We start from the raw sequence: 27,887 nt of genomic DNA on the forward strand, positions 1-27,887 counted from the left end.
CTAACTGAGGTTTGAGCAGCCTGGCCTTTCTGTGAAGCTTCAACATGGTAGGACTTGTCCTGGCAGTAGTCCTTAACTTGCCAGTAGTAGTTAACCTGTGGCACCTGTTTTACAGAGAGTAAAAACAGGTGTGGCAAGAAAAGCAACTGAGAGAAGATAGGGCATATCATAAATATTCCTGGGGTGGGCAGTAATGGCAGTGCTGCTTTCTGAGCCCACTGTGAGCAGTGCTGGCTTACCTGACCTGCTCCTTTTACACCACTTCTCTCTACACCGTCTTGGAAGTACTTATAGGCAGCTGAACTTCTGCACCTGTGTATCTAAAATTCCAAATCTGCTTGGTTTGTAACGCTATTTTCTTCTGGAAAAGAAATACAAAACCAAACACCAAAACCTCTTTTTGTACAAAAAAGAAGTTTATAATTCGTTTTTTCCCATGTATGTTTGTATGATGCATAGTAAATTATAAATGAAGTGAGAACAAAGGAATTTTAGTTTTTCATTTTGTAAGACTGAAGTAATTAATTTTTATGTTTTCTTTTTCTTCTAAGAGACCCAAATTCGTTAGCCACTTTGAAAACATTTGAAAAAGCAGTTGAATGGGCCAAATCTGGAGAATTCACACAGCAAGATATTGATGAAGCTAAACTAGCAGTGTTTGCTGCTGTGGATGCACCAATAGCTCCTTCAGATAAAGGTACCTTCTCATCATCCTCCCAGGGCTGTCAATGTTTATTTACTTTCTAGTTTACATTTAAAGGGAAGAAAATAGTTTGCTAAACCATGTCAGATGGTAAAATTTGTGTTTGGCAGATGAGGGATAATGGCAGTTTCAATGAATCAGTTGGTTCCTGTTGCTCCCTTTCAGAAACACCTCATGCACTCAGGCTCTGCTGAAGTTTCGTGTTCATACTGCTCTTCTGCATCAGATGGAGGTAGATTGAGGAAATTACTTTAGGTTTGGAAATGCAGACAGATGAAAAGAAATCCTGGTCTTCTGATTCAGAAAGAGCTGAGGGATTGTTTCCTGACTGAAGCAGGCATAATTGACTGTGAATGTCACTAGCCTTTTGTGCTTATGTTCTCTGAAGAAGTTAAAGCACAGAAGGCTGTCTGCTGGGATGGAGGGTGTTATCTTCTTTGCAGATCTGCACACTCATGATGCCTTGGTAGTATTTTCACATCTTTTCAGTTTACTGATACATAGCTTTGCTTTCCTCACTTCCTTATCTCCCTCATTCTCAGCTGAATTTCAGTCCAAAACTTGCCCTGATAAATTTGTTTCCTTCCTATACACAAAGGAATTACAAGGTTAAGACCAGCATTATTTTAAAATGTGCTTGTAGTAACACTGACTTTTTAATCAAGAACACTTCAAATGAAGCTGACTTTTACCTGACAGAATCTGGTTTTGGTCTGGGTAGTTAAAAAGCAATCAGTGTGAGGTGCACATGAGTGCAGTGCCTGCCTGCTGGGTGTTGGTGTCAGTGAGGGATGACAAATACTCTTTGGCATTTGAACACAGATCTTAACAGAGCACTGAATAGGAGAGCTTTGTTCCAGAGGCCTGGGAACTGGTGCAAGGAACACCTTCATCCTTTTGAGTCACTGGGCCCTGCATATGGATATGAAAACCTTACCTGGCTGGGAAGTCAGCCCTGCCTTGGGCAGGAGGTTGGACTAGTTGACCCAAGTCCTCCCAGCCGCCTTTATTTCCCTGACAAGCAGCTTTTCTATTATATTTTGGAGTTCTCTGGTTGTTCAACAAGCCATTATATTAATTTTAGTATTAAAATGCTGTAGGCAAGTATTTCAACAAAAGCATTAAAGCATTTGTGTGCAGATTTCTGTGTGTAGTACAAGAAGGTGATCAAACCTTCACATTGCACATATATGATTGGAAATCAAAGTTCTAAAAATAGAAGGTTCATGAAATACAGTTTGTTTAAAAAGTTGTTAGAAAGAACCCCCACTCTTCAGAATGAATTACATCTAAATTTCCTGGACCACCATTATGTTCAGATTTTTGACAAACTAAATCATTTGCCAAAATAATTTGGTTTTTTCCTAAATAGGAAAATGTTACTACCTCACTGTGGTTTTAACTTAAAATGCTTGATTCAGTTGGATATTCTCTCAGAACAATGGTTTGATGGTAGTCTGTCTCTATTCCTTTCCAGCACATGTTCCTATTGTAGTTTGCTCTTACTCCTGCATGTCACTGGGACAGATTCCAGTGCACCAGTGCAGTGTGTGGTTTTGTCCTCTTTTTTGTAGGAATGGGTCATTTCTTATATGGGATTTCAGATGAAATGAAGCAGTTGCACAGAGAACAACTTTTTGCTGTCAACAGTGCTAACCTGGTTGATGTATCAAACAAGTAAGCCTGTGCTCAGTTGTCATATTTAAGTCACTGGATTTCTTCCCTTGGCCTTTCTTACTACTTTCAGCATTTTCTTCTGTAACCTAGAAAAGGATATGTTAATTATATCCTGCTTATTGCATGTTTAGCAGATGTAACTCCCTCCTACACTCTGAATTTGTGGGAGATTAGGTTTGATTTACTTCTGAAAGGTCCAGAAACTGTCTGGAGCATGAGTACACTCACTGTATGAGCTGGTTCTACTCCACTTGTAGCATTCTGAATTCCACTGTAAATATAAGAATTCCAGTATGGCCAAGTACAGGGTTAAGGAGAGACTGTTGTGATGACTGGGCAAAACACAAGCTGTATGTAGCAAAGGACGCTCTTCCTGAGATGGGAGTATTTTTAACCTGTATAGGAGAGCTATGGTTAACTGAATGTAGCAGCTTCTCACTTGTTCATGGATTTTCTTTTTTTTTCCCAAGGTACCTTGCAGTTGGGAAGAGCACTCGTGGTCAAGCTGTACTTGGCCCAGAAAATGCAGATATCACCAAAGATCCCTCATGGGTCAAACGATGACTCTGCAGCTGAACATTCACAGAAAACAAGCCAATCTGTGTGACTACAGCATTAGGGGTTTTTTAGTAACTTTTAGCAGTGCTATGGTCCAGCTGCAGTACTCATTGCTGTTTTTTAACAGTGTTCAAACCAGTTAGAAGCTCCCCTTCTCAGATAACGATGTGAAGCATTTTCTAACCATACAGTATTTGAGAGCAAGAATTACATGCTCTGCATGGCAAAGACAGACCTTAATCTTATACTGAAGCCTCATTCTTCCAATTGCACATGGATACTATATAAATGAAATATTTTTGTATATGGAAAAGTCTAGTTTTAAATGGTGTTTTGTTTGAAATCATGTCTGCAGTTGGATAAATAAAGAACTGTCTCTCATACTGACAGATGTCATTCTGTGGTGTGGTAATTCCAGCTGTCTTTGCATAAGCCTGAGCAGTCTGTGACAGTACATTCCACCAAGCTGAGAGTGCAGTGGGCGAATCCCTATTCTATATAAAGTTCAGTTCAGCTTGACAGTTGGGCAACATCCAGTCAGATTTCAGTATGTCATGACTTAGTATTTACCTACCTTGTTGTCGTGGTCCAGGTAACATAAACTGGCATGAGAAAACATTTTTGGCTGTTTGTCAGCCTCATTACCCTTTTTCATCAGTATGGGAGGGGGGTGTTAACAATCTTAAAAACGCTCTGATAACAAGGAAAGATGAAGCAAGGGCCAGGTTACACCCTTCTGAATCTCAAGTTGTTAAAGTTACTCCTCCCCCTTCCCAAATCCAAGAACTGGTTTTATCATTCCTGTACAAGGAGAAAGGATTCCAACTCCTAGCCTAATCCTGAAGCAGCAATGAAAAACACTTGCCCTGGTGTGCCTACTTTCTGCAGGGTTAGGGAAGGAAAAGGAGTGTTTCTTTTTTCCTTCACTGGTTTGTACAGAGAATCCTGAAAGTGCTATTCCCCCAGTTGTTTAAAAGCAAATGAGCACACGTGATGTTTGCAACAGTATTTTATTTCACTTCAGAAACATTAAGCACATCCTGTAACTCAACACAAAAACTAGCCATCTACACTTATTTTTGGGGTGTAAGTACTCTGAAACAAAGTGCAGTAGATGAGTAACTTACGGAGTGCATAGAACGGTGTTGCACTTGCTTGTTAAAGGGCAGTATCAGTAACTGGTGTTTTCCATTAGATGCAAGGGTTTGTTTCAAACATAACACACAAACAGGACAAAATCTGTGTGACAGCTGAACGTCTTGTTTCACGTAAAGTGCTGGAACAATAATTTAAATGTTACAAAACAAAGCTGTAACAATTCTAAAGCATTGTTACTCACAATGTGCATCTATGACAACAATCTAAATGTGGTGTGTTTAGATGGCTCCAGTCTCAGCCTCCTTTGGGAGCATGGCCACGTGTTCCAGCTGGCCTGAGTCTGACACATCGTAGCTGGTCTTGTACTTGGCCAGGATCTTCATCAGTGGTCGCAGCTTCAGCCACCACTGCTCCTTGGGAATCCTGTGTCTGTGGGGGAAAACAGGGAGGTGAGATACATGTGGCATCAGGCACTGCCTTCCTGGGACGATGTAAATGCTGACCCAAAATGAGGAGAATCAAGGACACACAGTCCCAAAGGAATGAACAGATCTTACTGGAAGGTGTTAAACATAATACCTAATTTGGGATAAAAATGCTGCCCCACTGAACTGAAACGGAAGTAATTCTAGGCATCAGGGCAAAGGCAATCACATGAAAGTTACTTAACAGGACAGCAGAGTCCCAGACTTCACCAAGAGACTCTGAAGTGTAAGGAGGATGAAGCACAAAGGGAACACAGAGAAGTGAACAATCCAAGTGGAGCTGGGAGAATGCAGGCCCAAGGCAAAAGCAGTAAGGTGGGGGGAAGTGTTGGAAGTGGTGCAAGGCAAGCTGTGGTGAGGTGTTCACCACCAGGCAGTGCACACGTACATGAAGTCTGTTTCACTCTTGAGCTCAGCCACGGGTTGAAAAACGAGGTTGCGTCTCCGCATTCCCAGCAAACAGACTGAGTCATCGGTATTGGCAAATACTTTTCCTAAAAAGAACGAAGTAATTCAGCATCTTTCTTACATGTATAAGCGCAAATACAATTTTTCTGTAATTAAGCTGAATCAAAAACTTACAGTAGCTTAATTTCAGCTACTGATTATTTAACAGAATGATAAAACATCAAATTAGTGCTTTAATAGGGTTAGATCTTCACTTTTTAGCTTAACTTTGGTGATTAGCAATGAAATTGTAGTGCAATTAAGCAACAAAAGGACTGAATTTTAGCATCCAGTTCTAGCTTAGATTTTAGGAAACAGTGCTTTTCAGAAATTCCCAAAGAAGACATATTACCTTCTTCTGTCTCCCATGAAGGCAGCATGAAACAAAAAAGAACAGATGTAACTATACAAGCATCAATTCCTGCATGCATGAAAACCTGCAGTCACACTGGCTATTTTGTTTAAGAGGATGATAAAACAGCTATCTGAATTATTGACCTCACTCAGGTGGAAATGCTTATACAGCAGGAAGCACAGCAAGGCACTACTGAGGGGAAGAAGGTGGTTGACTAACAAACGTTCGTATGTTTGCGAAGTGGAGTAGTCTTATACACTGATAGACAATCAAAGACAGTAACGAGAGACTGCACCAAACATTTCTGCACCTTTCCGGTAGGTTTCTTTCAGTTTTTTGGAGATCCACTGCATAGCTTTTGCTGAAATTTTTGTCCCAAAATTTCTATCAAACGGTGAAGGTGCTCCACCCTGTGCAAAAATTGAATTTTGGGTTAGCTTATCAAACCAGGATTGGTGTCTTGTTTTATCAGTTATCTCTGCTAATGGCCTGTTCTACCTCTTATTTCCATTTGCCCCACTTAAAAAACAAACCAACCAAAAGCCCCGCCCCATAAATCAATCGAAGGTGTTTAAAATTTGTGTTCAACAGCTGTAGTATTCTCACAGAATCAATACTACTTCTCACTTAGAAGAATGGAGGGGACTGTACACTTCCCTCCACCTCAGCCTTGGTGATGAGTGTAGCCAAATCAGGAACTCCCTTTGTCCACTAACAAGCTGCTTAGTGAGATAAAAGAAATGCAGGTAACACACGCCAAAGGAGTAGCTGACTTCTGTCTCTTCCACAAAAACAGCCCTTTGCACAATTTTCTTACTGAAATCTCTGCTCTTCCAGGGTTCAAGAAGCAGATACATTATGGATGGGCAGGTCAGTGTATTATGAAGAAGGTATTACAATTAATTATAAGACAAAAAGTTCAATATTGATTTATTTAGAGAGGAGAGGATAAAAATGAAAATCATAAAGAATCTAATGCATTTTTTCCCTAGACTTTTCAAAAGGGTTTGCAATAAAATGCTAAAAAAACCTTTTGAGTTGCCTACAAACAAAAATACACACTTTTTTCCCTTGAGTCAGACTTGTTTGAAATACTTGAACAGTGTATGTACTTTGTGCATACAAAGTTAGTCTTGTCTGTAACTTTAGGGTTTTATTTACCTGCTGCATATGACCCAATACATTTTTTCGACAGTCAAACACTCCTTTTCCTTCTTCAGAATACAGCTGATAAATGAAATCAGTTGTGTAGTTCTCATTGCAGTTCTCATTTCTGTAACAATTAAGGCCAGATAGTTAGCAAATTTACTATAAAGCACTGGATCTCTTTACAGGTACTGAATGGTAAGTGTTTTCCCTTTTCTTGATAGCAGTAATCCTGGCTTGGACATTTTCATCTCATCACATACACTCACTTTCATGTAACAGGCTCATGATTTTTAGGATTCTTATAGCAAAGGTCATAGTGTATGTAATGCACTACCTTTAGTAATAAAGAATCTAGAATAAAAGACAAACCCGATGAGAAAATAGACTGCAAATAGGGTAAAGTTTTAGAGCAAATATATTTACATAGAAGTAAGTTTTGGACTTGAACTTCCAGACAGGTCCCAGAATTGCCTTCTGGAGCAGCAGCTTTACTAAAAATCTCAAGTTAAAGGAATAATCAAGGAATATTGACTTGGAGTGTCATTCCAAGTGGCCAAGCAGCCTACCTGGCTGGGAATGCTCAGTATCACTGATGCCATCTATTACATCTACTTTTACCTACCTCAGCACTAGACCACGCTGGATACTGGTTTTCATTTTTTCAGTCAAGTGTTCCACATTAGCCTAGAAACAACAGAAGTATTTTTAAAGGGCCATGCAGAACTCTAAAACAACCTTAATGAGCCTTCATTTCTCGAGAACTTCTGTCAAATATTCCACAAAAAGCATTACATGCAAATTCAAATTATTGAGATTTTTGGAGATTCAGGATAGCATACTGTGCATGGCTGTTCATCTTGGGTTAAAACTAACACCTTTCTCCACATCAGAAGTAACGTATTTTTATTAACTCAAAGGTGGTTTTTATATGCTTTACTGCTACAGCATCAAGCTTGATGCACATAAAAATACAGAAATTGTCACTGAAGTTCACAGCCTGCCCTTACTTCCAGTCCTGCCAACAGCTGAGTGGGGTAAGTTCTGATTCATTTCACATCTCTCTGCTTTTCAGAAAATAAATTTCTATCCTTTTAGCTTAGCATTTGTCCACGACTGCAGCTAGCACTAACCACCTCAGAAGTGTAAAATCCTCACAAGTAGAGAAGTTCCGTATCAGTGTATGTACTACACCACAATCCATAATCCTTAAAGCCTGAGGGCTTTATTTTAGTAACACCTCCAGACATGTTCTGAATAGCTGTGGTAACAGAGTCAGTATTTAATAAACTTGACATTCTGGTCAGTTCCTGTCCTGAACAGCCTTCTAACACAATCCTCCCATCATGGAAAAATAATCTTCTCTTGGTTTTGGCTTTATTTTAAAACTACCCAGGTCTGTTCATTGAATTTGAATTTCAATCTGAAGACTAAAAATGAAACAATTCATCTAGTACTGCTTAATGGCCAATACAATTATTTTTGTCATTTTACTGAACTTGGGTGTCAACAATAACTCTGTCTACATTCCTTTATATAATGTTATGGCACAGGAACTGGCATGACAAATGCAGCTTTTAGGCCCAGTCTAAGCTGAGCCATCTACTTCAAGTGAACACATTGTGATATACACATACAACAACTTTAGGATCTACTTAAAAATGAGCAAAAGGTGGTGAGTACCTGGAGCTCTCTGATATCAAACTGCTCTTCGAAGATGTAAGCAGCATCAGCTCCTGCTGCCAGGGCGCCCATGTTGGCCAGGTAGCCGCAGTAGCCGCCCATGGTCTCGATGATGAACACGCGGCGCTTGGTGCCGCTGGCCGACTGCTTGATGCGGTCACACGTCTGCTCAGAGACACGAGAGCCTCAGTATGCACTAAAACCCCTGATTCTTTACATTTTTCTGTGTCATGCAACTTTGTGTCACTGACTGGTAACAAAAAAAATTAAAAATAAAGCATTTATAAAAAATGGATCTTTTAAGGAATTCCAAAATGGCATCATCCACATAACTATAATAATTACCAAATAAAGTGTTTCTTATAAATCATACACTGAACACCAGAGTAAAAATAAAGTGTTTATATCCTAGCAACTCTTAACATCTACTTGCTTCCTGCAAATACTGAAACAAGAATTCATTTTGGTTTGTAGTGGCATTAACCAGTTGTGTATCTGTGTTTTCTAACACAGATACAAATAGATATAATGAAGCTTCTTAATGAATTCTGGTATGAATAAACTTCTCTTCTTTAACTCAATTACTTAACCTTACTTCTTCTTAGCATTGTTATTAAAATTCACTACATTCCTATCTATACCAAATTTCTTAAGTCCTTAGCATGTATAGCCCAATTACTTTCTGGTAATGATTTCTACATAAATATAATTAGTTCTTTCAAGCACTACTGGTACATGTTTTGAAATGTTTTTGGTTTTTTATTAACAGGTACATACTTACTATAAGAAGACTGCAATCTTCACTTGCACCTTACTCTGACCAGCATAAGGAATGTTCTCTACAATGAGATCTGTTGCTTACATGAAACCAGTTAACAGCAAAATTTATTAGCACTGCCTAAGAGATGGGGGAAGTAACAAAAACAGAGGCAATCCCCAGTGTGGCAATACCCAGGAATTCTAGTACAGAAACTTAGGAACTAGGTTACTATCCACCTCTAGGTTTTAATAATACTCAAAAATCTATCTGATGAACTCACCTCCTGGAATGAATTTTTCTACCACTCAAAGTTATTTTAAAGTTGTTGATTAATGTATCTTCCTTTCAGAAAGCAAGTAAGAGAAATAGATCCTATCTTCTTGTCTTAGAAACAAATAAATAAATAGGATATACCACATTTTGTGACAGGAAGAATTTTGTGAAACTGATGTACTGTCCCAACTTTCAATTTAGTAAAAACGGAAATGAAAGTACCGGGAAAGCTTGTCATCTTGCAACCTGAATTATGGTAACTTTAAAAAATCCCCATGCCTTACTGATTTTCTGAATGAGTAACTGTAGGTGCTGTAATATTTGAGGTATTTCTGTTTCAGTTTTTTAAAACCAGAACCTTCATTCAGCTAACTGAAAATACTACTTCAGGCTGAAATTCAGACTGTGAGCAATATGGTCCTTAAAACCATACCTAAGAGATCACAGAACAAATAATTAACTGATACATGAGAAAACTTAATATAAAAACTCTAGAACTTATAACACAGTTTAATGCATATAAAGACTAAGACCAGTGTATGCATGTATTTAGGTCAAGACAGAAAAAGATACAGGTAATTTAATGTATACATATTTTATGTATTTGCCTATATGCATATTATGTGCTTACACAGAGAAGTGCAGCATTCACATGAATTTATTCAGAATATGGATGTTCTGCTATCCTAAGCATAAAAGTCCATGTTGACTTTCATCACAAAAGTCCATGTTGACTTTCCATCAGTTTTTCAAAATGACACTTTTACATTTCTTGGGTTTTACAGTGTCCCCGAGCACTTTACTTTTTCCAAACCTTGTTTCATTAAAATTTTTCCAGAATACTATAGCACTGAAAATATTTTAACTCATTTTTTAAAAAGCTGCCTGCAACTGGATAGGTACTATGTCTTGTCTTTAGACAATAAATAAATACACACATGCAGATTTCCACCATTTTCAGAGACTCAAAATATTTGTAAACCCCAAGATTTCTAAAAAGGTTTTCCATCTGCTAGTAGTAGCATGAAATTTTCTGCCTTTTGAGAACCTCCAAGTACTAAGCAAGGAGGTAGATCAGTCATTGTGTATGGGACTAATCACTTGAAATCTACTTAGAAGGGTTTCTATCCTTGACTGTACAAGAGATGGAGTAGAAACTTTCTACTATTCTTGCTTTCTCAGAATGACTGTGACAGAAATACCGAGATGTGAAATTGGCACAAATGGACTTTAACGAATCATTAATTCATACACTACCCTACAGGCTGGAAAAGCCGAACCTAAAACACCTGGTGCAGGTTTCAGACATCTTAAACAAGGCATGTGGAATCCTTCTGGAATTGCATTACTAGTTGAGCTTTCATATGAACTCATCCAGCTTAATGAAAAATCCTAATATTTAAAACTTCACCAAATCAAATGTTCTACTATTAGCATTAACTAAACATCCTAATGACAATAAAATTCAAAAGATACAACCATTTTCTTATTACTGAGAGCACTACTGAAATCTATACAAACTGTAATTAAATTAGTACCAAAAACTATTAAGTAAGAGGAAGCAACACTATATGTGACCATTTGTTGCCCCACTGTGTTTTCATTTATCACTTTTAAACGTGCATCAGCCACAATTAGCAGATTTACCTACTTCTATAAATGTCAGACCAAGGGGGAAACAGCTAAAGGACTGGTAAAGTACCATGTCCTGCCTATGAACATGTGGCTACATGATGTGCTCACACAACACCTTAGGACATCTCACCCCAGGGATGCTGCACTGCAGCTCCCAAAGGCCAGTCCACCCTGTTTTCTGACACAGCTCTTCCAGTTATCTACTGGAGCTTTTTCACTCTCTGTGTAAGTAACACTACCTAAAGCAGGAAAACAAACCTGCCTTTCCCAACCCCCTGGATCTGTAGGCTTGACTTTCTTGGCCAATTACTTCATAATTAGTTATATGGCTTGCTAATGATGGGTTTGATGAAAGAGCTGGTAAGATTTATTCATTTGTTTGCATTACATCTCAGCTCAGTTCCCTTTGCTGTATTGTAAGCAAAGTAAACAGGACTGAAAGAGCTCATACAACAGTTGTACCCCAGGGAAAAACGATGGCAGACTAAAACTAGAATACTGATTGTTCTGACTCTGCACTGTTTAACTGAACATCAGTGACAGACTTAACTGCTTATACTATCCATGCATTTATATGCACTTAATAGACGTTAAACCTAATGGAGTCTATGGGATTATTCATGTGTTTAGTGCTAATGTACTTTAAATGCTCTACTGCACTGAGCTCAGTCAATAGTTCATCCAATAAATGGGCCATTTATCTATAAAACATGGGCTTTCTTCTTTTACCTAAGTAATACATAAGATAAAAACGAAACCAAAGAAAGCAAAGTATTTTATTCTCAGTAAAAGCAAATACCTTAAGCACTAATGCAGCAGTCTTGAATAACAAAAGAGAGTACCCAAAAGTTAAGTATATAACAAAATACTTTTCTAAGGTTAATCTTTAATCAGTCTTGGAAAACTTCTAAACTATTAAATAAATACAGTAACTGTATTATTTAAGAAAACTAGACATTTCAAGGTCGTTAGGTATCCTCCTCTTATGCATTTTATCATCTTAACTTCTAAAAGATGCGCAGTCTTACCTCCACAATAGCATTCAAGGCAGTGTCAGCACCAATGCTATAGTCTGTGCCTGGCACATTGTTGCTAATAGTAGCAGGCAACACACACATAGGAACTTTAAACTCCTCAAAGCTGGAACGAGCCTCGTAGAGCTGCAGACAACTTTCAAAGGCCTGAAGCAGTGGTACAAGCGTGAGTGAAACATTCCTTCTCTTTGGACTGCTCTGCTAATGACTCCTGGCATGTGATGGTAAATGTGGCTGTCCATTGGCCCAAGTAAACACAATTGGTGAGATTTGGGGGTGGAAATATCCTGTACATACCACAACAGTGCACTGGGGTTGCATTGGCACAATGCTCTTTGAAGAAATGCAGAGGATTAGCACAAGTTAGTATAAACTGAAAGTGAAGTGTGCAAAGCAGAGAGGTCGGAAGCAGCTAGGCAGGAAAGGACGGCAAGAAGCTAGACTGGAAATCATTCCACAAGAAAGGACTTGAAGAACAAAGTCTGATTCATGCTAAGGAGCTTAGAAAGTTAACTAGTAAAAACCCTTGCAACTTGAGGAAAATGCTTAAAGAAAGATGCTTTTTAAAAAAACTATGTTATCCTAGAAAGTCAAGACACACATCTATTTCCACCAAGAGAAAGGAAAAAAAGGTTCACCCATGCCTTCGAAGTTTCTATCAATGTCACGCATCTACCCCTGTGCACACAGACTGGAAGTAGGCTCAGAAAAATCCAGGAACATGTGCACATGGATGAGTTAAGAAAATCTGCAAGTATAGTTCAAGGAGTCTTTGAAAAGCAGTTATAGGTCCTTGGAAAGATTACAAACTCTACAAAAGATGTAATCATATCAAAAGGATTAGGTGTTCTGAGTAGATGTCAAAACAAAGGCTAAGATTTTGCAGCTGTTTTAAGTAAACATATGTTACATTATTCCAATTATTTCTAATCTAAACTAATCAGCATCTCTCACGATGTGTGGCAATTTTTCAAACTGCCTATGTAATGGCTCTCCACCAGAAAGCCTGATTACACAGTACACTATTTTTTCATCTCTTTCTCCCAGAAAGGACTGATGTTCACAGAAGTCTCATTTTCCTGATTTCTCAAATCGGTACACAGAAGCAAACTATTGAAGATCAAAATTAAATACCTGTAGAGGTATCTCCAGGCATATCTGCACAGTACTGATTTAAGCAACAACTTAGAAGAAAATTATGAGAAAACCCCCTACCTGTGAGAGTTCTCCTCTCTGGGCTTTTGTCCTAGACAGAGCAGATCCTGTTCAGTGAGAAGATGGGATATTTATAGCCGTAGGTGCATAAATGCAAATTGACTTTCTAAAAATCTCTCTCTTCTCACATATTTTGTAAATGCGACAGTTCAGTGCTATACTTTCAGTTTGAGGCTGAAACACAGCCTAAAAGATTGCACTTTTAGACCCAAAGAGCTGAGAAGCAGTACAGATCAGAGCAACAAACAGGTGGGGTTTATTTGGGATTTGGTTTTTTGAGTGGATCAGGCTTCACTCAGGAAATTTCAGTAACTGCCTGGGCCAACTCAGCTCAGTCAGGTTGCTTTGAACATTTATTTTTACTAAAAGAATAAAGACACGCAAAATAACACTGGTTTGGTAAAACCACACAGCTTTCTGGAGATCTGCAAAACATTAGTTTCCCTAAGAAGTTTTATATTAAGACTTCTGGAAAACCAAGTCAGAGGGAGATTTAGAGCAATAACTAACGTAACTGGTTAGTCTGCATTTATGGTATGTTAAGATGCAGTTAAGATACGTTTTACTTGCATTAAATATTGCCATTTTATTTGATGCAAGTGATTTCAGCCAACATATCCAATGACTGTACCTTCACCAAGCACGAGCATTAGATGATTATATGCAACATCTTTGCATCACTGTGGCAAAATATGGAAATGCTTTTAATATATTGTCACTTAATTATAAAGGGTAAATAAGTGATCAATGGTTTTAAAAACTGCTATGCTATTTTTTTTTAAAGAATTACTACAGTAAGGTCATAGAAGGATACTGCACTATGTTAATAAAATGGTTTAATAATTTCCTACCCTTTTATTGGATTTGTGTTACTAAAAAGGTTGTTGCAATAACCAACATAACCAAGGATGCTTTATAAAAATTCATGCAGTCAAGCAAAGACTACTGTTTGTTGACTTTGAGTTGATTTAAATACAAATGGCCATTGAAGGTGATGGAGTTACTGCCCTTACTCCATACCAGCTGTTACTAGGACTGAAGGAGATGAAAAATTAACAGGTTAGCTGGTGGCCAGGGCTAATTTTCAGCTTCCTAGTTCAGAGTAATGCAGAGCCACATATTCTACTGGGAAGGTACAGGAGTCTGTGTTTTCCATGGGAAATGTGTGGAGGCTGCCTTAAGGCAATCTGACTGTAGCTTTCTTTGCTCCTCAGGGATGTTTGGGTTTTTTTTTGCCCACAAACCCAAGTCATCAGTCTGTACCCCCTTTTCCTTTGGTGAAAGGAAAGGTAAGATTGCCAGAGAAAAACGACAGCAAGTTTTAGCCTCTCCCTTCTTCAGGTTCCATTTTTCTAATCTAGCTGATACCTTTTCCTTTCATTTCCCCATTTAATTCTACATCTCCTAAATCAAATGAATTTTCTTCCATAGTTTTTTGTGGCTTACTCCTCTTTCCATCAAATTTCCTCTAGCCTACCAATAGTTTTTATTTCCAAATTACATGTTCATTCCTCCACTCTTTTTATGTTCTGCTGCTGAAAGAAGCTTTTAATTTATTCTGCCTAATTACAGACGAGGTTTCTACTTTTCAGTTCCACCTGCAAGATGTATTGTAAATGTCTCTTTGATCACTATAAAGTAATCCAATTTGCATTTAAGAAGAAATTTCTACCCTTCATGGTTCTGTAAAAAAAAAAAAACCAAAAAACCAAAACAAAACAACAAAACAAAACCCAAACCTAACACTTCCTGATTTGTCACATTCCTGAGGTCTGATATCCAAAGTAACATTCTATTAATTTCACTGAATTAGCAAAATACTTGAGAATATAGGTATTTTTATTATGGTAGTTATTTTAGTGATGCTTCATTTCACAGCAAATTCAAAGTTCATGTTCTTATCTTGCAATTCTAAAAGATTTACTTTGTATGCCTACACATATAAGCCTTAAGCACAGCCTCTTCAGGTAGGAACATCCGTCTTTTCCCTCAGATATTTTATATTTATGCTGTCATTAGCAGTTTTTCTAATACTCTGAAAACAGAAGTGAAAAATACAGTTTATCATAAATACAGAACTCTATTCAAAAGATAAATCGAATTTGAAGCCCATGTTTTAAAACAAAAGTGGAAAAATGGAACATTTCAAAAGGGTCCCATAATCTATTATAGAATCTAAATTAGTTATTGAGAAATGTATCCACTATGTCTTTGAGAAAAGCACACTCTTGACTAATCTCTCATACAGAAGTTATGTATCTGTTAAACCTGTTTTTTAATTTTCTTTTTAAATGCAGAATTTTAACACATTTTATCAGCAAATGTTTCAGGGTACTATTTACACAGCTTGACAAGTTTAAACAACTGACAAGTGTCTAATGATGCCAAACAGTAACAAGCCCTCATTACCAGCACAATTGTACTTACCTTACTAGAGGCAGGAAAGATCACACAAGTAAGAACAGTACCACAGAAAAACTAAGTGTGGTAACACTTTGGTGTTCAGAAGAGGATCTACTGCTCTGAGAGCACTGTAAACTATGATGCATTTATTGACCTAACAGTGGTAAGAGGAATAAAAAACTATATATAAACTAGATAAAATGGATATTCATGTCCACATTCTGCTTTTGTTTACCACAGTCAATTGTATGATGTGTATTGAGCCTATCTGGTCACATTTAACAGTTGCTACTGAACCTGATCTGAGCATGACGTAAGAATGAAAGGATGGATTTTGCACTGGCAGTTTTGGTGAATCATGTTCAAACAATCAGAGCAGAAAACTGAAAAGATACCAAGCAGAAATGTTTTCTGAAAGCAAAAGTCTGCTCCATCCCAAAAAAAACAAACAAAAAAACCCCCTCAAATTTAATTTTCCACTCAACTGAATCTAAATCTTACAAAGACATTACTTTTCATATTTATTCCAGAGAAAAATCTAGGCAAAATAAAATGCAAAACAATAAGAAGAAAGCCATTAGCAAAAAAAAAAAAGCTTTCGAAAAGTTTTCAACTACCACATTAAAATATGGAAATAAGAACATTTTACCTAATGAAGGCAAATGATACCTAGAAACCTAAACAGAAAGCAAACCACAGCAACAAGGAGAGACTGACTGACTACGATATATCCCCTTTGCATGAAATAACCTATAAAAAGAAGTCAGTTAGGTTAACAAAGCTTATGAAGGTAAGAGGAGAAGGAAAGTAGATGTTATGCACAATCATTTTACTCACCTTAGTTTGTGATCAGTCATTTTGGAGGGATATTTTTATTTACCAGAACTGGAAACAACACCAACATTTATAACCCAAGCTGTCTATAAGAACACATTCAATGAATTTTAGTTGGCTTACAGTCTTATTCAAGGCAATACTTCAGGAAACTGGTGTTTCCTAACTCAACAGTTTCTTTTGATGAAGATAAAATTATTTATGTTGGAATGGTTAAAAAAAAACAAAAGAAGAAAATTATGGCATTCGAAGTTGGTAGCATTCGAAGAATCCTTGAAATGAAAAAGCTATCATAATTAAAATTTTCAAATACATTTAAATTATAAGGGAACTGTCATTTAGTTTTCAAAAGCAACTTGAAACTCTTTTTGTCCAACTGACTACACTTTCTGTTCAACTGAGATTAGAATTAGAAAACTTGAAGAATGGCTGGGGTTGCAAGGACCTCTGGAGATCATCTAGTCCAACTCCCTGCCAAGGCGGGATCACCTGAGCAAGTGATGCAGGAACAATCCAGGTGGGTTTGAATTATCTCCAGAGGAGACTCCACAACCTCGCTGGGCAGCTTTCTCCAGTGCTCTATCACATTCGAAGTAGAGAAATTTTTTTCTTCATAAGAGATTAAACATTCAATTTTTACTTTATGTTGTATTACAGGATTTGATTTTTAAAAAAATACTTCTTCACGTGTCTCAACTCCTTTTATTAAATCTGCTATTAGCAGAAAAAATGTAATTCCTATTATTAGAGAAATACGGATTTTACAGACTCTTAGAAAAGTAAAGATGTTACATAACTAAGGATCTCCTTCTCAACAGAGCAACTTTCCTTCAGTGTTCATTGCAGCTGGGTATACTGCAACTCTCCATATAGTGAGTGTGGATTTTTTCCCCTCTACAGTACAAATGATCATCAGGTCTCAGCTTTAGGTTCCTTTCTTCCTTATACAACAGATATATGCCATCTTATCTTGCACTTTAGAAATTTAGAGGTCGTTGTAGTTTCAGTAGAATTTAATGGAGGAATTTGGGATCCCAGACTTTCTCTTTTTTAAACTGATGTCATGAATATGGCTATATCAAGGAACTGTAATTCCCAAGATTACGTTTCCGAAGTTCTGGTCTACAAAAATATCCAGTTGTAGTCAATTGATTAAGTTTTAAACAACTGTTAGTATGTGCACACACCAGAGCAGACTTACATCAGTTATAGTGTTCAGAGCAGTATCTGCACCAATGCTGAAATCTGAACCCGGTACATTATTGGATACAGTTGCAGGAACCATAACCATTGGAACACAGAATTCGTCATATTTCTCCCGGGCAGCTGACAATTCCAGAAGTCCAAGGTAAGCCTGTTGGGCACAGGCATTGGGTGAAAAATTAGGATGAATGAAGTAAGGGCACAGTTGGGAGTGACAAAATGGGAAGGGCCACAGGGGGAGCCATTTCTACCACAGCACACTTCAGCAAGTCAGAGCACTAAGGAACCACTAAAATCTAACACAGACAAAAAAGAAAGCATTAGAAACAGGCATACATTTGAAAACAATAAATAGAACATATGTTCTCTTGAAAACCAACAACTTAGACACAACAAAGTGGTTTTCAACAAAACAAACTACTTCCCCAATCTTCAGGTACTGTTACTCTTGATTTAAAAATCTTAATATTCCTGAATTAGGGTCACAGCTACCAGCTTGGACAAAAAGGATCATACACTCTTTATCAAGAAGCAATGAGCACATTCTTCTCTGCAAAGAACAGGCAAAATACTTTCCTGAATCAAAATTTCAAAAATTAGTTACTTTTCTAAAACAAAACAAACATGAAATACAGAAAAAAAAATACTTCTCTAGATCGATTAGATTTTGAAATGCACTATGTGAGAAGAGTGGCTTAAATAAGCAATCATAGTGCAATTTCTACTAAGAGTCAAGAACTTTTGTAAGTATATTCTAAGAATTGATACAGTATAGACTGAAACTTGCACTACAGAATTTATTAATTTAATACAAAGAACTATAATGCTATCTCACCTCATTTACCCATTTAGCACATCTGTTTAGCAGTTCTAATCACTGTCTTCTTGAATGTCAGCTTTCCAGAGAACCACTGAGTGACAACACTTATGATTTTTAAACACTATTTGTGTCATGTATCAAATACAGATATAGCCAAATGCACCTTACATGAAGATTGGGTAAAAATCAAAACAGACTATTAATTTTGTTAGGAATTCTACTCTACTTAGACATAATTAGATATTTCAGTGTACCTCAAATCCACCAATAACCATAAGGGCGTTAATGTTGTTAGTGCGCATCTGGTCAGCAATCTTCTCCAAATATTTTGCAGGAAGAGTACTAAAAACCATTAAACCAAAAGAAAAATAAAAACAATTTACAGACTCTGAAGCAGTAAAGACTAATTACTAAGATGAAACCATAAACTGAGAAGGCAACGCAATGTTTTTTGTTTCACATATTTATCCATACAAGTAACTCTTCCAGACAAACAATAAGGAATCATGTCAAATATAAAGAAACTGCAGGTTTGCAATCCTTTAAAGTTTAAGGACCTCAGGAAATTCTTAAGTTGAGGTCCCAACTCCCACTGTTCAGAGCTGGTTCAGTACTATAAAGATACTCAAGTTGGAACAAAAGGATTTGAACAAAAAACAAACTAAAAAAACCCCGATATACAAAAATTGAGGACTTAAAAACATTCTGTGGAACAAAAAGAGCATGAAATCATACAGTGGTTATACATAACACCACAATTCATCATATCAATTGACAAAAGTATTGATGTTACCGTTTTGTACCAAGAATTGATCCTCCTTGACCAGTCCAGCCTCCAACATCTCCCCAGCTAATTTCCTTGATCTTTGAATAAAAGTAAAAAAGGAGGTTTTGTTAAGTGATTATCCAATTACTTCTCTTGAGTTGCAGCTAACACCACGTACTACTTCATGAAAAGCTGTTGGAAAAAGTTGTGGGGCACAGACATCACTAAAACTGAGGGCAGCAAAGAAAGAAAGCAGCACCAAGAGTTTAACTTCATTTCTCTTGAATTACTACCAATCCCTTTACATTCCACTTGTTCTTTCTGCTTCCACACCAAGATGAACCCTGCCCCCGTGTTTCGTATCTCGATCTTATTTTCACATCCTCTCCTACTGAATGTGAAGTACAAAAACCTAAACCTAGGTCTTTGATGTACATTTTGGGATCTGTGGCTCCAGCCAGGCATAGAAATCATTAGTCTTGCACTCAGTTTCTCTTCAGTACACCAACTGATGCTTAACATTTAAAAACAGGGGAATAGAAGAATGGGGATGGGGTACATACCACTTGGTAACGCACACGTGTGATACTGACCTTCCCTCGAGCGAACCCTTCAAAACCATCAATGACAGCAAATATTTTGTGACCTTCAGTCATGCCAACTCTCACTGCAGCCCTCACGGCAGCATTCATTCCAGCTGCAGGGGCACCAACATTTAAAACTGCCACATTGAAATTAGTCTGCAAGATAAAAATAATATTTAGTAAGGACTTTAATTTCTACATCATGGTTTAATTTGTACATCATAAGCAGTTGCTAAATACTGAAATGCAGGAAAGGGAATTTAAAAGCCCCTAAACATGCTGAAAATTTAAAGTTAACAAGAAGGTGCAAACACATTTCCCCACTTGCAGAATATCAAAGAGACAAACAAACAAAAAAAAAAAAGAATGTTCGTTTTTAAATAAGACTTTATCATACTTCCATTTGGTTTGCAAGTTAAGTTATTCAGGATTTTATATTCTAGCCCAGGTTTAAGAAACATAAAACAGAATCATAGAATGGTTTGGGTTGGAAGGACCATAAAAACCATCTTGTTCCAACCCCCTGACATGGCCAGGGACACCTTTCACTAGTCCAGGCTGCTCAGAGCTCCACCCAACCTGGCCAGTGTTACTCAAGAAGCTTCAGGTTACTAAAGCAGTAATTTTTTTTTTTCCAAACACACCAACAATAGCAAAAAAAAAAAAAAAGGTAGGAACTGATTGTAGCACCACAGAGTTTGTGTATTATCAGTACAATGCCGAGTGGAACAGATGAGTTTTAAAATTAAGCTATTGGCCAGTTTTTTCAAGCAGCTGACAATACAGTAGCAAAAAGGAGCACTTCACATCTTTCTCAACACCACACATTTTCAGATTATGGCATTTTTTAAAACATTTCTTGATGACTCAAAAAAACTGCTTATACAGAGTGTCTCCCTAGGTTTAACGAGTATCCAGGTAAGCAGCTGATCTAGTCAAACTGAAAAGTCTAAAAAATCAAAAAATACATTCGTAATTTAAACTACAGGCAATGTAAGAGAAAAGATTCTATTTATAACATAATGTTAAATAAGTATTTTAGTACATAAAGCAAGAGTGCAACTGAGTGCAAAATGCTAGTAAACACCTTTGATTGAATTTTAACCGTAAAGCATGAAATGCACTCCTTGAAATGGAATTCTTCTTTCCAGATAAATCACAGGCTACTCTCTGTGACTAAGAAATTATCAGGTAGTATAAATCAATACAGTTTCACTGACATCAATAGCAGTTGATTTACAACAGATATAAATATAATGAATAACCAAAAAATAAAGAAGGCACTGCTATTCAATAATTTTGTTTAATTTTTACAGCTTCTTAATACTAAGAGCAAAATGTAAGTAAAGAATTTAAACTTTACATGCCTGAACTTTCTGGAAACGTTTAACCACTTTGTATGAATTTAGCAGAGACAATTTAAATGACAGGAAAGTAGCAAGAAAACTTGACAGCCTGATTTTATACACTAAAATCCATCATGGTTTAAGTCAGCAGGATGACCCTAAATTGTTTACAATTATTGATATGACACAATTGTAACAATCTGGTCCTGCAGAAGAGGTAGAAGTTATTTAGCTTTATTCTGGAAGATGAGAACACAAAACAAACAAAAAAAAGTAGAACAGTTGTTAGATAATGCTCAGAGAATCTCATCTGATAAAAACAAAACAAGCAAACAAAAACAAACCACCACCCACAAAAAAAAAAAAAACAAAAAAAAACAAACACAAAAAAGAAAAGAGACACGAACCAGAGTATATTTAGTTTCTTTTTTTTGGCTCTGGTACAACTGAAGGAATTGTAGAAAAATGCAATGGAATCACAAACAGCAAAATATAATGTATGCAGAAGCACTGCTGAAACAGAGCATTCAGCTGGCTCTCCTGATCTGATCAGCTTAGCTCTTTCCTCAGTTCCTGTGACATGCACATTTCATCTACTTTTTAATTCCCATTCAACCTCTTTTGCTGAAGGTACACAGATTTTGTTAGTATGGTCAAATCCGAGTAGTCAGTAATTACACGAGGCCTACATTTCCTTCTAATACCATTTATCACAGAAGGTTTGACAAAAATATTTAAAAAAAATACATAAGTCCAGTGCTAACAGTCTTGGATTTGCACTGATGTATAAAAAAATCCCACCACCCAAACACCTGATCTGCCAAAGAAAATGTTAAATATCCACCTAAAATATCCTGAATTCCTTTATCTCTTGAAGGTCAGTCTTAGGTCCTTACTGTATTGTCAATACAATTTTGCTCCTTAATAATAGTGAGAAGGTATGAGTAATCATCACTCAAATATTTATTTGGGAAAAAGATTTCTAAAAAATGTAACAGCAACATCATTATGCAAATAAGGCAACAAATGGTCACAAACCACAATTAGAAGAGGAGTTAACAGGTGAGATGACATAGTCCCCACTATGAACAAACACAGAACTATCCAGTAAACTTTCAATAAAAACAAAAAAAATCCTGTCTAAAATTTGTTTGCACACAAAATTTAGTGTCTGCTTCCTAAATAAATCCAAATTTCCTCTTATAAAAATCTTAGCAACTACAAAGAAACTATATGTCCATTACTGTATTATGCACAGTGATTTATTATTTCAGGTAAAGGTGATGCATCTGTCCTCAATATTGCTTCCCATGAACTCCCAGATTTGCCCTTGCTCTTGAGTTTTACCCTTCAAAAGGAAGGGTTAGAATTCTTTTAATATAGAGTCTTCCTTTATCTTAAGATTTTCAGAGTCTTAATCATGATCTTAAACATCACCCTTCCTTCTTGCCATGGTAAGGAACAGAGGGCAAAACAGTAACTATTAGGACCAGACAGTCTAACAACTGGGACCAGATGTACATGCAAGACAGAAAGAAATTGTCTACACAGGAATTTTCTAATTACAATGATATTCCACTTCAAAAAATGCTACTTATTATTTGAACAAACTAGCGTGCTTCAAGCACCTTTATAATTTTTAATTTATAAAGTCTCCTACAATACAGATTTGAAGTGATTTATTAATGTATCCCAAAAGCAGACATGCATTGCACACTTAACAAACTCCCTTACCTTTGGAAGCTCAGAATCTGGCTTTTTGTGCGACAGTAATTTGTACGTGTTGAGGTTGTTTTCAAAGCTCCTAAACAAATGAGTAGATAAGCAAATAAAACAGTAAAATTATAATATCATAGTTACTTAAAAGGAACATTTGAATTTTTCAGAAACTTTAAAAAACTTGTATGAAATATTACCACCACTGTTACTACAAATGCAAAACATGACAAAAACTGGAAATGAGAGAAGAATGAAAAATATACAATTCTTTAAGATGAAGAGTCATAAAATATAAAACAACTATGTAACTAACAAATTAGTTTTTTAGACGGGGAGAAATAATTTTATTATCAAATGACTTGAAACAGAAACCACTTTCCTGACAGGACTGAAGATACCTCCTCCAACATTACTGCTGGAAAACTACCAGCTACTTACAAACAAGCTCACAGGACTGGCCTCAAAATCATGAATAAACAAACTTACAGTTGCTACCAGTCAGGTCATACAGCACAGAAGCTCTTTGCTTTGTGACCAGTCAGCCTAGGAACAGTCACTAGTCTGACACAGCAGTGAATTATAGTTTGCTTTGTTTTGCATGTTTTTGTGCAGGTAAGAATTTCAATTATTCTATTTAGGCAAATCTTCTGCCTCCTCTCATTCTCAAACCCATATAACCATAAGTTAGTAAAATACTTAAAATAAAATGTCATGTGCCAGCATAAGAGCAAAGCAACTCAGCTTTTCTACAGCAAATAAACTGATACAAGCTATTGGCCATACCTTCCACGAAGCCTCACAGCCTCAAGAAATCTTCCCTCATCCATGGCTTTCTGGACTTCTTGAGTCTTGAAAAAACAAGTTGATTACTCAATATGTTTAAAAAACACAGTGAGTTGATTATTTAATGTATTACACGTATTAATGTATTTCCACAGTGGAAAAAGAAATACTAACAATTCCTCAATTTATGAGCTACCTCCTCTCATAGCATAAATTACAGGGTACAGGAGAAGAAGAAAACAGAAACAAATACCTAAAGCCTTCATGGGACAAAGAAATCAATGTATCTGTTATTCATTTTCTTTTTACAGTTTAAACTGAGCAGTTTTAGCGCAGAAACCAGACTTGTGAATGACATGTAAATGGATGCAAGCATCTGAAGAATTTGTTGTAACAATAAAAACAGAAGATCTGAGATGAAATTTTAGAACAAATTAAAAAGGTATGTATTTCTTATTCCTTGATAGTTTGCAAATAAATAGTATCACATAGAGAACATACATGACTTCATTATTCATTCCCAAATACGGCTAAGTGCTGTGCACATTCCATCAATGTCCTAATGAGAACAGGGAATTACTGTACATAGTAGTCCGTTGTAGTAAATAAATAACATAAATTGGCTCTTTGCCAGAACCTCACCATCTGCACGCACTCCATCAGAGGCAGACGGACAGCCTGGTTTCCAGACAGGGACACAACACAGGCAGGGGTATCTGGAGTAGCTTCTAGAAGGGCAAGCACGGCTTCCACACCCATACGACTCGCCTGGAAGTAGGGAATGTTTGAGTGTTCAAGCAAGCACTTAAAAAGCACAAGGCTTCCAATCTTGACTTCTCTGTTAATCAAGCTGACACAAATCACTCCTTGGTAAGTTGAAAATGTTGTGGGCTGTTTATACCTCTAAGTATGGACGATGAAGCTTCACATTTTAATCCTAATATAGAATCCTTTACACAAAGTGCTTCACTACTCTGAATTCCACCTATTCACACAGTTAATGTGAGATAACAGTTTGATTTGTCAAGTTCATCAGGTAGAGAACCATCCCACCCCCAAATAAATAATCAAAATGAAGTTGCACTATGTGGTGCCATGAGCAATTATTTTGGAAATACTCACAAGAATTCTGTCAAAAGCTGAAGGGGTTCCACCTCTTTGCACGTGACCCAGGATGGTTACTCGGGTGTCAAAACCAAGCCGCTGAACCACAAGCTGCATAGAATTTCAAAATACAGTGGGTTTATCATTATCATTATTTTATATACACGTTAGCATCATGTACACTTAACACCACTTGGTGCTAAATGTTGCTTCATGAAACTGCAACTCTGAATAAAGACAAAGGGTTCTCTAAAACCAACAGCTATGGAAAATAGAACATCATAGTCACAGGACAGATAAACCCCAGGTAAAGCCAAAGCTTCTTTGAAACAATGACTATTTTTCAATCTGTTTTCTTAATGACCCCTTCAAAAAAAAAAAAGGAGAAAAATTCAGCTTAAAAGTTTTCTTAATCTTAGACACCAATGAAATTTTTAGCAAAGCAACCACTTGGAAAAGACTTTGTCCAAAGCACACACTATTACTTCACTGTGAGACAGACCAATATCGAAAATTTTACAAGACATACAAAGTAAAATAGGATTATAAATACTGATTTGAGCTGATTTCAAATTATCAGTTAAGGCACCCGTGAAGCAGATGGTTTTGAACGGTTCTGTTGTATTACAAGGAGAAAAGGTTGTAATTAATTGCAACTGAAAACACTGTCCTTTAATTTGACTATGGAATTTTAGATAATAAAGCATAAGCATAAAATACAACTGTGTGATAAGCTACCTTACAGGAACAGATTTACTCTACAGAAATGTTATTGTTAACAATAAGCCCCATCCTATGAACAGAAATCTTTTATCATAGGGATGTTGACACTTACATCCTTAACCTTCTCTGATGTTATAGGTTTGTTGTGACAATCAATAGCTCCTTCAGCTACAATAATAATATTCAGCCTTTTCTTTCGTGCACGATTCTGTAATTAAAATAAAAGCACATTTGTGTAGTTAAAAAAGAACACGAGGAATTTACAGCATAATTTTATAATCAGTTGCTCTACATTAAGCTGCTAGGATTTGAGGAAACATTTCTTGTATTTGATTACTCATATGTGTTCTCACACCTTTTGTTTTCATACATGTCTTTTCATTGATGAAGCAACATGTCTTACATCAAATTACTGAGGAAATGTGCACATATTGCTTGTATTGTTATAATTTTATGCAATTCCCAGGGTGAGTCATACAATTCTTCAAAACAATCACAGAGTGTGGGAAAAGAAATGTACAATATCACACAGAACTTTATGTGGTACCAAAACCAAAGACTTGCTGAAAGTCCTGATCACCTTTTTTCATCACTACTTTCAAATAAACATCTGCAAAGATATTGGGGAATCTCAAACATACTAACAGATTACCTCTGAAAGCTTAACACACATTGAATCCTCCCAGCCTTCTTCTGGTGGGTATTCAGGAATAAACACCCAATCTGCACCACAGGCTAAGGCACTAACCAGAGCTAGATACCTAATAAACAGAACAAATGATTATACATTAATGGTTCAAATTTCTTACATAATTATACATATATAAGACACAAAATGCTGAAGACAATACATACCCACAGTGTCGCCCCATAACCTCCAGAACAAATGTCCTCTGATGGCTGTAAAAATAAGAAAACAAATTAACTGAACCTAATATCAGGAAACAGCTTGTGTTTACCATGCTTACTGAACTCCAAATTCATTAGCAAAACAGAAAAAATTAGGAAAACAAAATTATTGTCACATTAAACAATATATTTAAAATTAACTATCTTCCAAAGCATAATTCATTTTCCCTGCTTTCTTCCAAAACATGTATGGGCAGCTACAAGAGAAGAAGTGAATCTTTACTGGAAATGTTAATGATGCAGACCCATAGTTAAGAACTGCAAATGATATAGCTGTATTAAAAAAATATAATTTAATTGCTTAATTTTTACTGAAATAAAGCTTATATAAAACAGATGCTATTGTGTACTCATGTATTCATGGTGTGTCTGGTTCTTCTCTAACAGACTATGTCTGTGAAAGACTAAAAACATTAAAAACCAAGTATGCCCCTAAGGCTGATGCAGTCTCTACGACCACATACTTAAGCGCTGCCATGACAGGAATGATGAAAAAGCAGTTACTAAGAAAAAAAGAAACCAGGACACTTGAAAGATGCAGCCAAAAAGAACTTTTTATTTCCATTCTAGAAATATTACAAATCCCACTTACCTAACCTTTATTTAAAATGAGCTTAAACAAATGCATAAACACCTCTTTATTTGTTATCAGTCTCTATAATATGCTCAATTTACCTCTGAGCAGTGGTCATGATGGCATCCACAACTTCAATTATTCTGTGCAGAGCTGAGTCAGTACCTATGGTCATATCAGTGCCACAGAAGTCATTGTCTATGGATCCAACCATTCCCACAATGTTAAGGTAAGCATATTTCTTAACAGCCTCCGCATCAATCTTTCCTGTAAAGAAGTATTCAGAGAAAGAACTGTAAGACTATTAAAAAAAAAATATTAGGTATTGCTTGGGTGCTCTACTTTTATAAATTAAACATATCCAAACATTAAATTATGTTTAGATATTTTAGGTAACAAGGTTAGTCAAAACTACAAACAAAAGCCAATCAAACATCCAAACACAAGAATCCTGCACAGAACTCCTTACAGTAAGGAAGGAAATAAGAGCTTTTCAGTCCATCTCAAAGTGTCAAATAATTATCAGGTTTTCTAACCAACCTTAAAATTGATGGCTTCAACTCAAAACAGTATTATTCAAATTGTAGTCTCAGTGTATAATGTGCAATGAAGAAGCAAAAGGATGCAAACTGGATGTGCTTATGGGCATATGTGAACAATTAAAAACCAGCATCCAACTTTTGAAGACTTCTCTTTTGCAACACTGAAAGGCTCTGATTTCGTGATTAATAAGCAAACAGAACAGAAAAGCTCCTATTCTAAGTTTTAGTGGTGTCTCCCAAGACATCAATGAAAATGCTGCATCATCCAAGGATCTAAAAGATCTCAAGGATGAAATACCTCAGCTGCTTAAGCACTTAAAACTACCTTACTATCTGTGCATTTGCATAATGCCAAATTTTTAATATGTGATTCAAGAACTATGTATCAGTGTGTTTAATGTCTACATTACAGAAAAACAGTAGAAACCATAATGAAAAATATAACTAATGTCCATGAAGATAAATATAACATCATGAAGAAGAATCAAAATGTTTTCTATGAATGTAT

General features: G+C 36.5%; 2 protein-coding genes across 7 annotated transcripts in view; one reads left to right on the forward strand and one right to left on the reverse strand.

Moving 5' to 3' along the window:
- PITRM1 (pitrilysin metallopeptidase 1) overlaps nucleotides 1-3,327 on the forward strand; it is a 28,148-nt gene extending 24,821 nt beyond the window's left edge. For both annotated transcript variants that reach the window (XM_042043906.1, XM_042043907.1), the window contains 3 exons: nucleotides 552-697; nucleotides 2,278-2,380; nucleotides 2,851-3,327. In XM_042043906.1, the coding sequence (XP_041899840.1) occupies nucleotides 552-697; nucleotides 2,278-2,380; nucleotides 2,851-2,944 (343 nt within the window). In that variant the 3' untranslated portion in view covers nucleotides 2,945-3,327. The remainder of the gene's footprint in view (nucleotides 1-551; nucleotides 698-2,277; nucleotides 2,381-2,850) is intronic.
- A 605-nt stretch (nucleotides 3,328-3,932) lies between these two features.
- The window catches only part of LOC121671744 (phosphofructokinase, platelet), a 44,443-nt gene continuing 20,488 nt past the window's right edge, over nucleotides 3,933-27,887 (reverse strand). The window contains exons 5-23 of one of the 5 annotated variants that reach the window (XM_042043909.1): nucleotides 26,939-27,104; nucleotides 26,210-26,254; nucleotides 26,007-26,115; nucleotides 25,467-25,562; nucleotides 24,650-24,742; nucleotides 24,170-24,295; nucleotides 23,528-23,592; nucleotides 22,760-22,829; nucleotides 19,689-19,835; nucleotides 19,123-19,193; nucleotides 18,584-18,671; nucleotides 11,849-12,001; nucleotides 8,153-8,317; nucleotides 7,095-7,156; nucleotides 6,485-6,596; nucleotides 5,634-5,733; nucleotides 5,321-5,326; nucleotides 4,910-5,015; nucleotides 3,933-4,465 (exon numbers count right to left, since the gene is read on the reverse strand). In XM_042043909.1, the coding sequence (XP_041899843.1) occupies nucleotides 4,315-4,465; nucleotides 4,910-5,015; nucleotides 5,321-5,326; nucleotides 5,634-5,733; nucleotides 6,485-6,596; nucleotides 7,095-7,156; nucleotides 8,153-8,317; nucleotides 11,849-12,001; nucleotides 18,584-18,671; nucleotides 19,123-19,193; nucleotides 19,689-19,835; nucleotides 22,760-22,829; nucleotides 23,528-23,592; nucleotides 24,170-24,295; nucleotides 24,650-24,742; nucleotides 25,467-25,562; nucleotides 26,007-26,115; nucleotides 26,210-26,254; nucleotides 26,939-27,104 (1,931 nt within the window). In that variant the 3' untranslated portion in view covers nucleotides 3,933-4,314. Of the gene's footprint in view, nucleotides 4,466-4,909; nucleotides 5,016-5,320; nucleotides 5,327-5,633; nucleotides 5,734-6,484; nucleotides 6,597-7,094; nucleotides 7,157-8,152; nucleotides 8,318-11,848; nucleotides 12,002-17,507; nucleotides 17,661-18,583; nucleotides 18,672-19,122; nucleotides 19,194-19,688; nucleotides 19,836-22,759; nucleotides 22,830-23,527; nucleotides 23,593-24,169; nucleotides 24,296-24,649; nucleotides 24,743-25,466; nucleotides 25,563-26,006; nucleotides 26,116-26,209; nucleotides 26,255-26,938; nucleotides 27,105-27,887 lie in introns of all 5 variants that reach the window. The other 4 variants (XM_042043912.1, XM_042043908.1, XM_042043911.1 and 1 more) reach the window with 4 other exon arrangements.

This window comes from Corvus kubaryi, unplaced genomic scaffold, assembly GCF_017639235.1.
Source record: "Corvus kubaryi isolate FWS band 111438036 unplaced genomic scaffold, C.kubaryi_AGA036_p1.0 37398, whole genome shotgun sequence".
Taxonomy (NCBI): domain Eukaryota; kingdom Metazoa; phylum Chordata; class Aves; order Passeriformes; family Corvidae; genus Corvus; species Corvus kubaryi.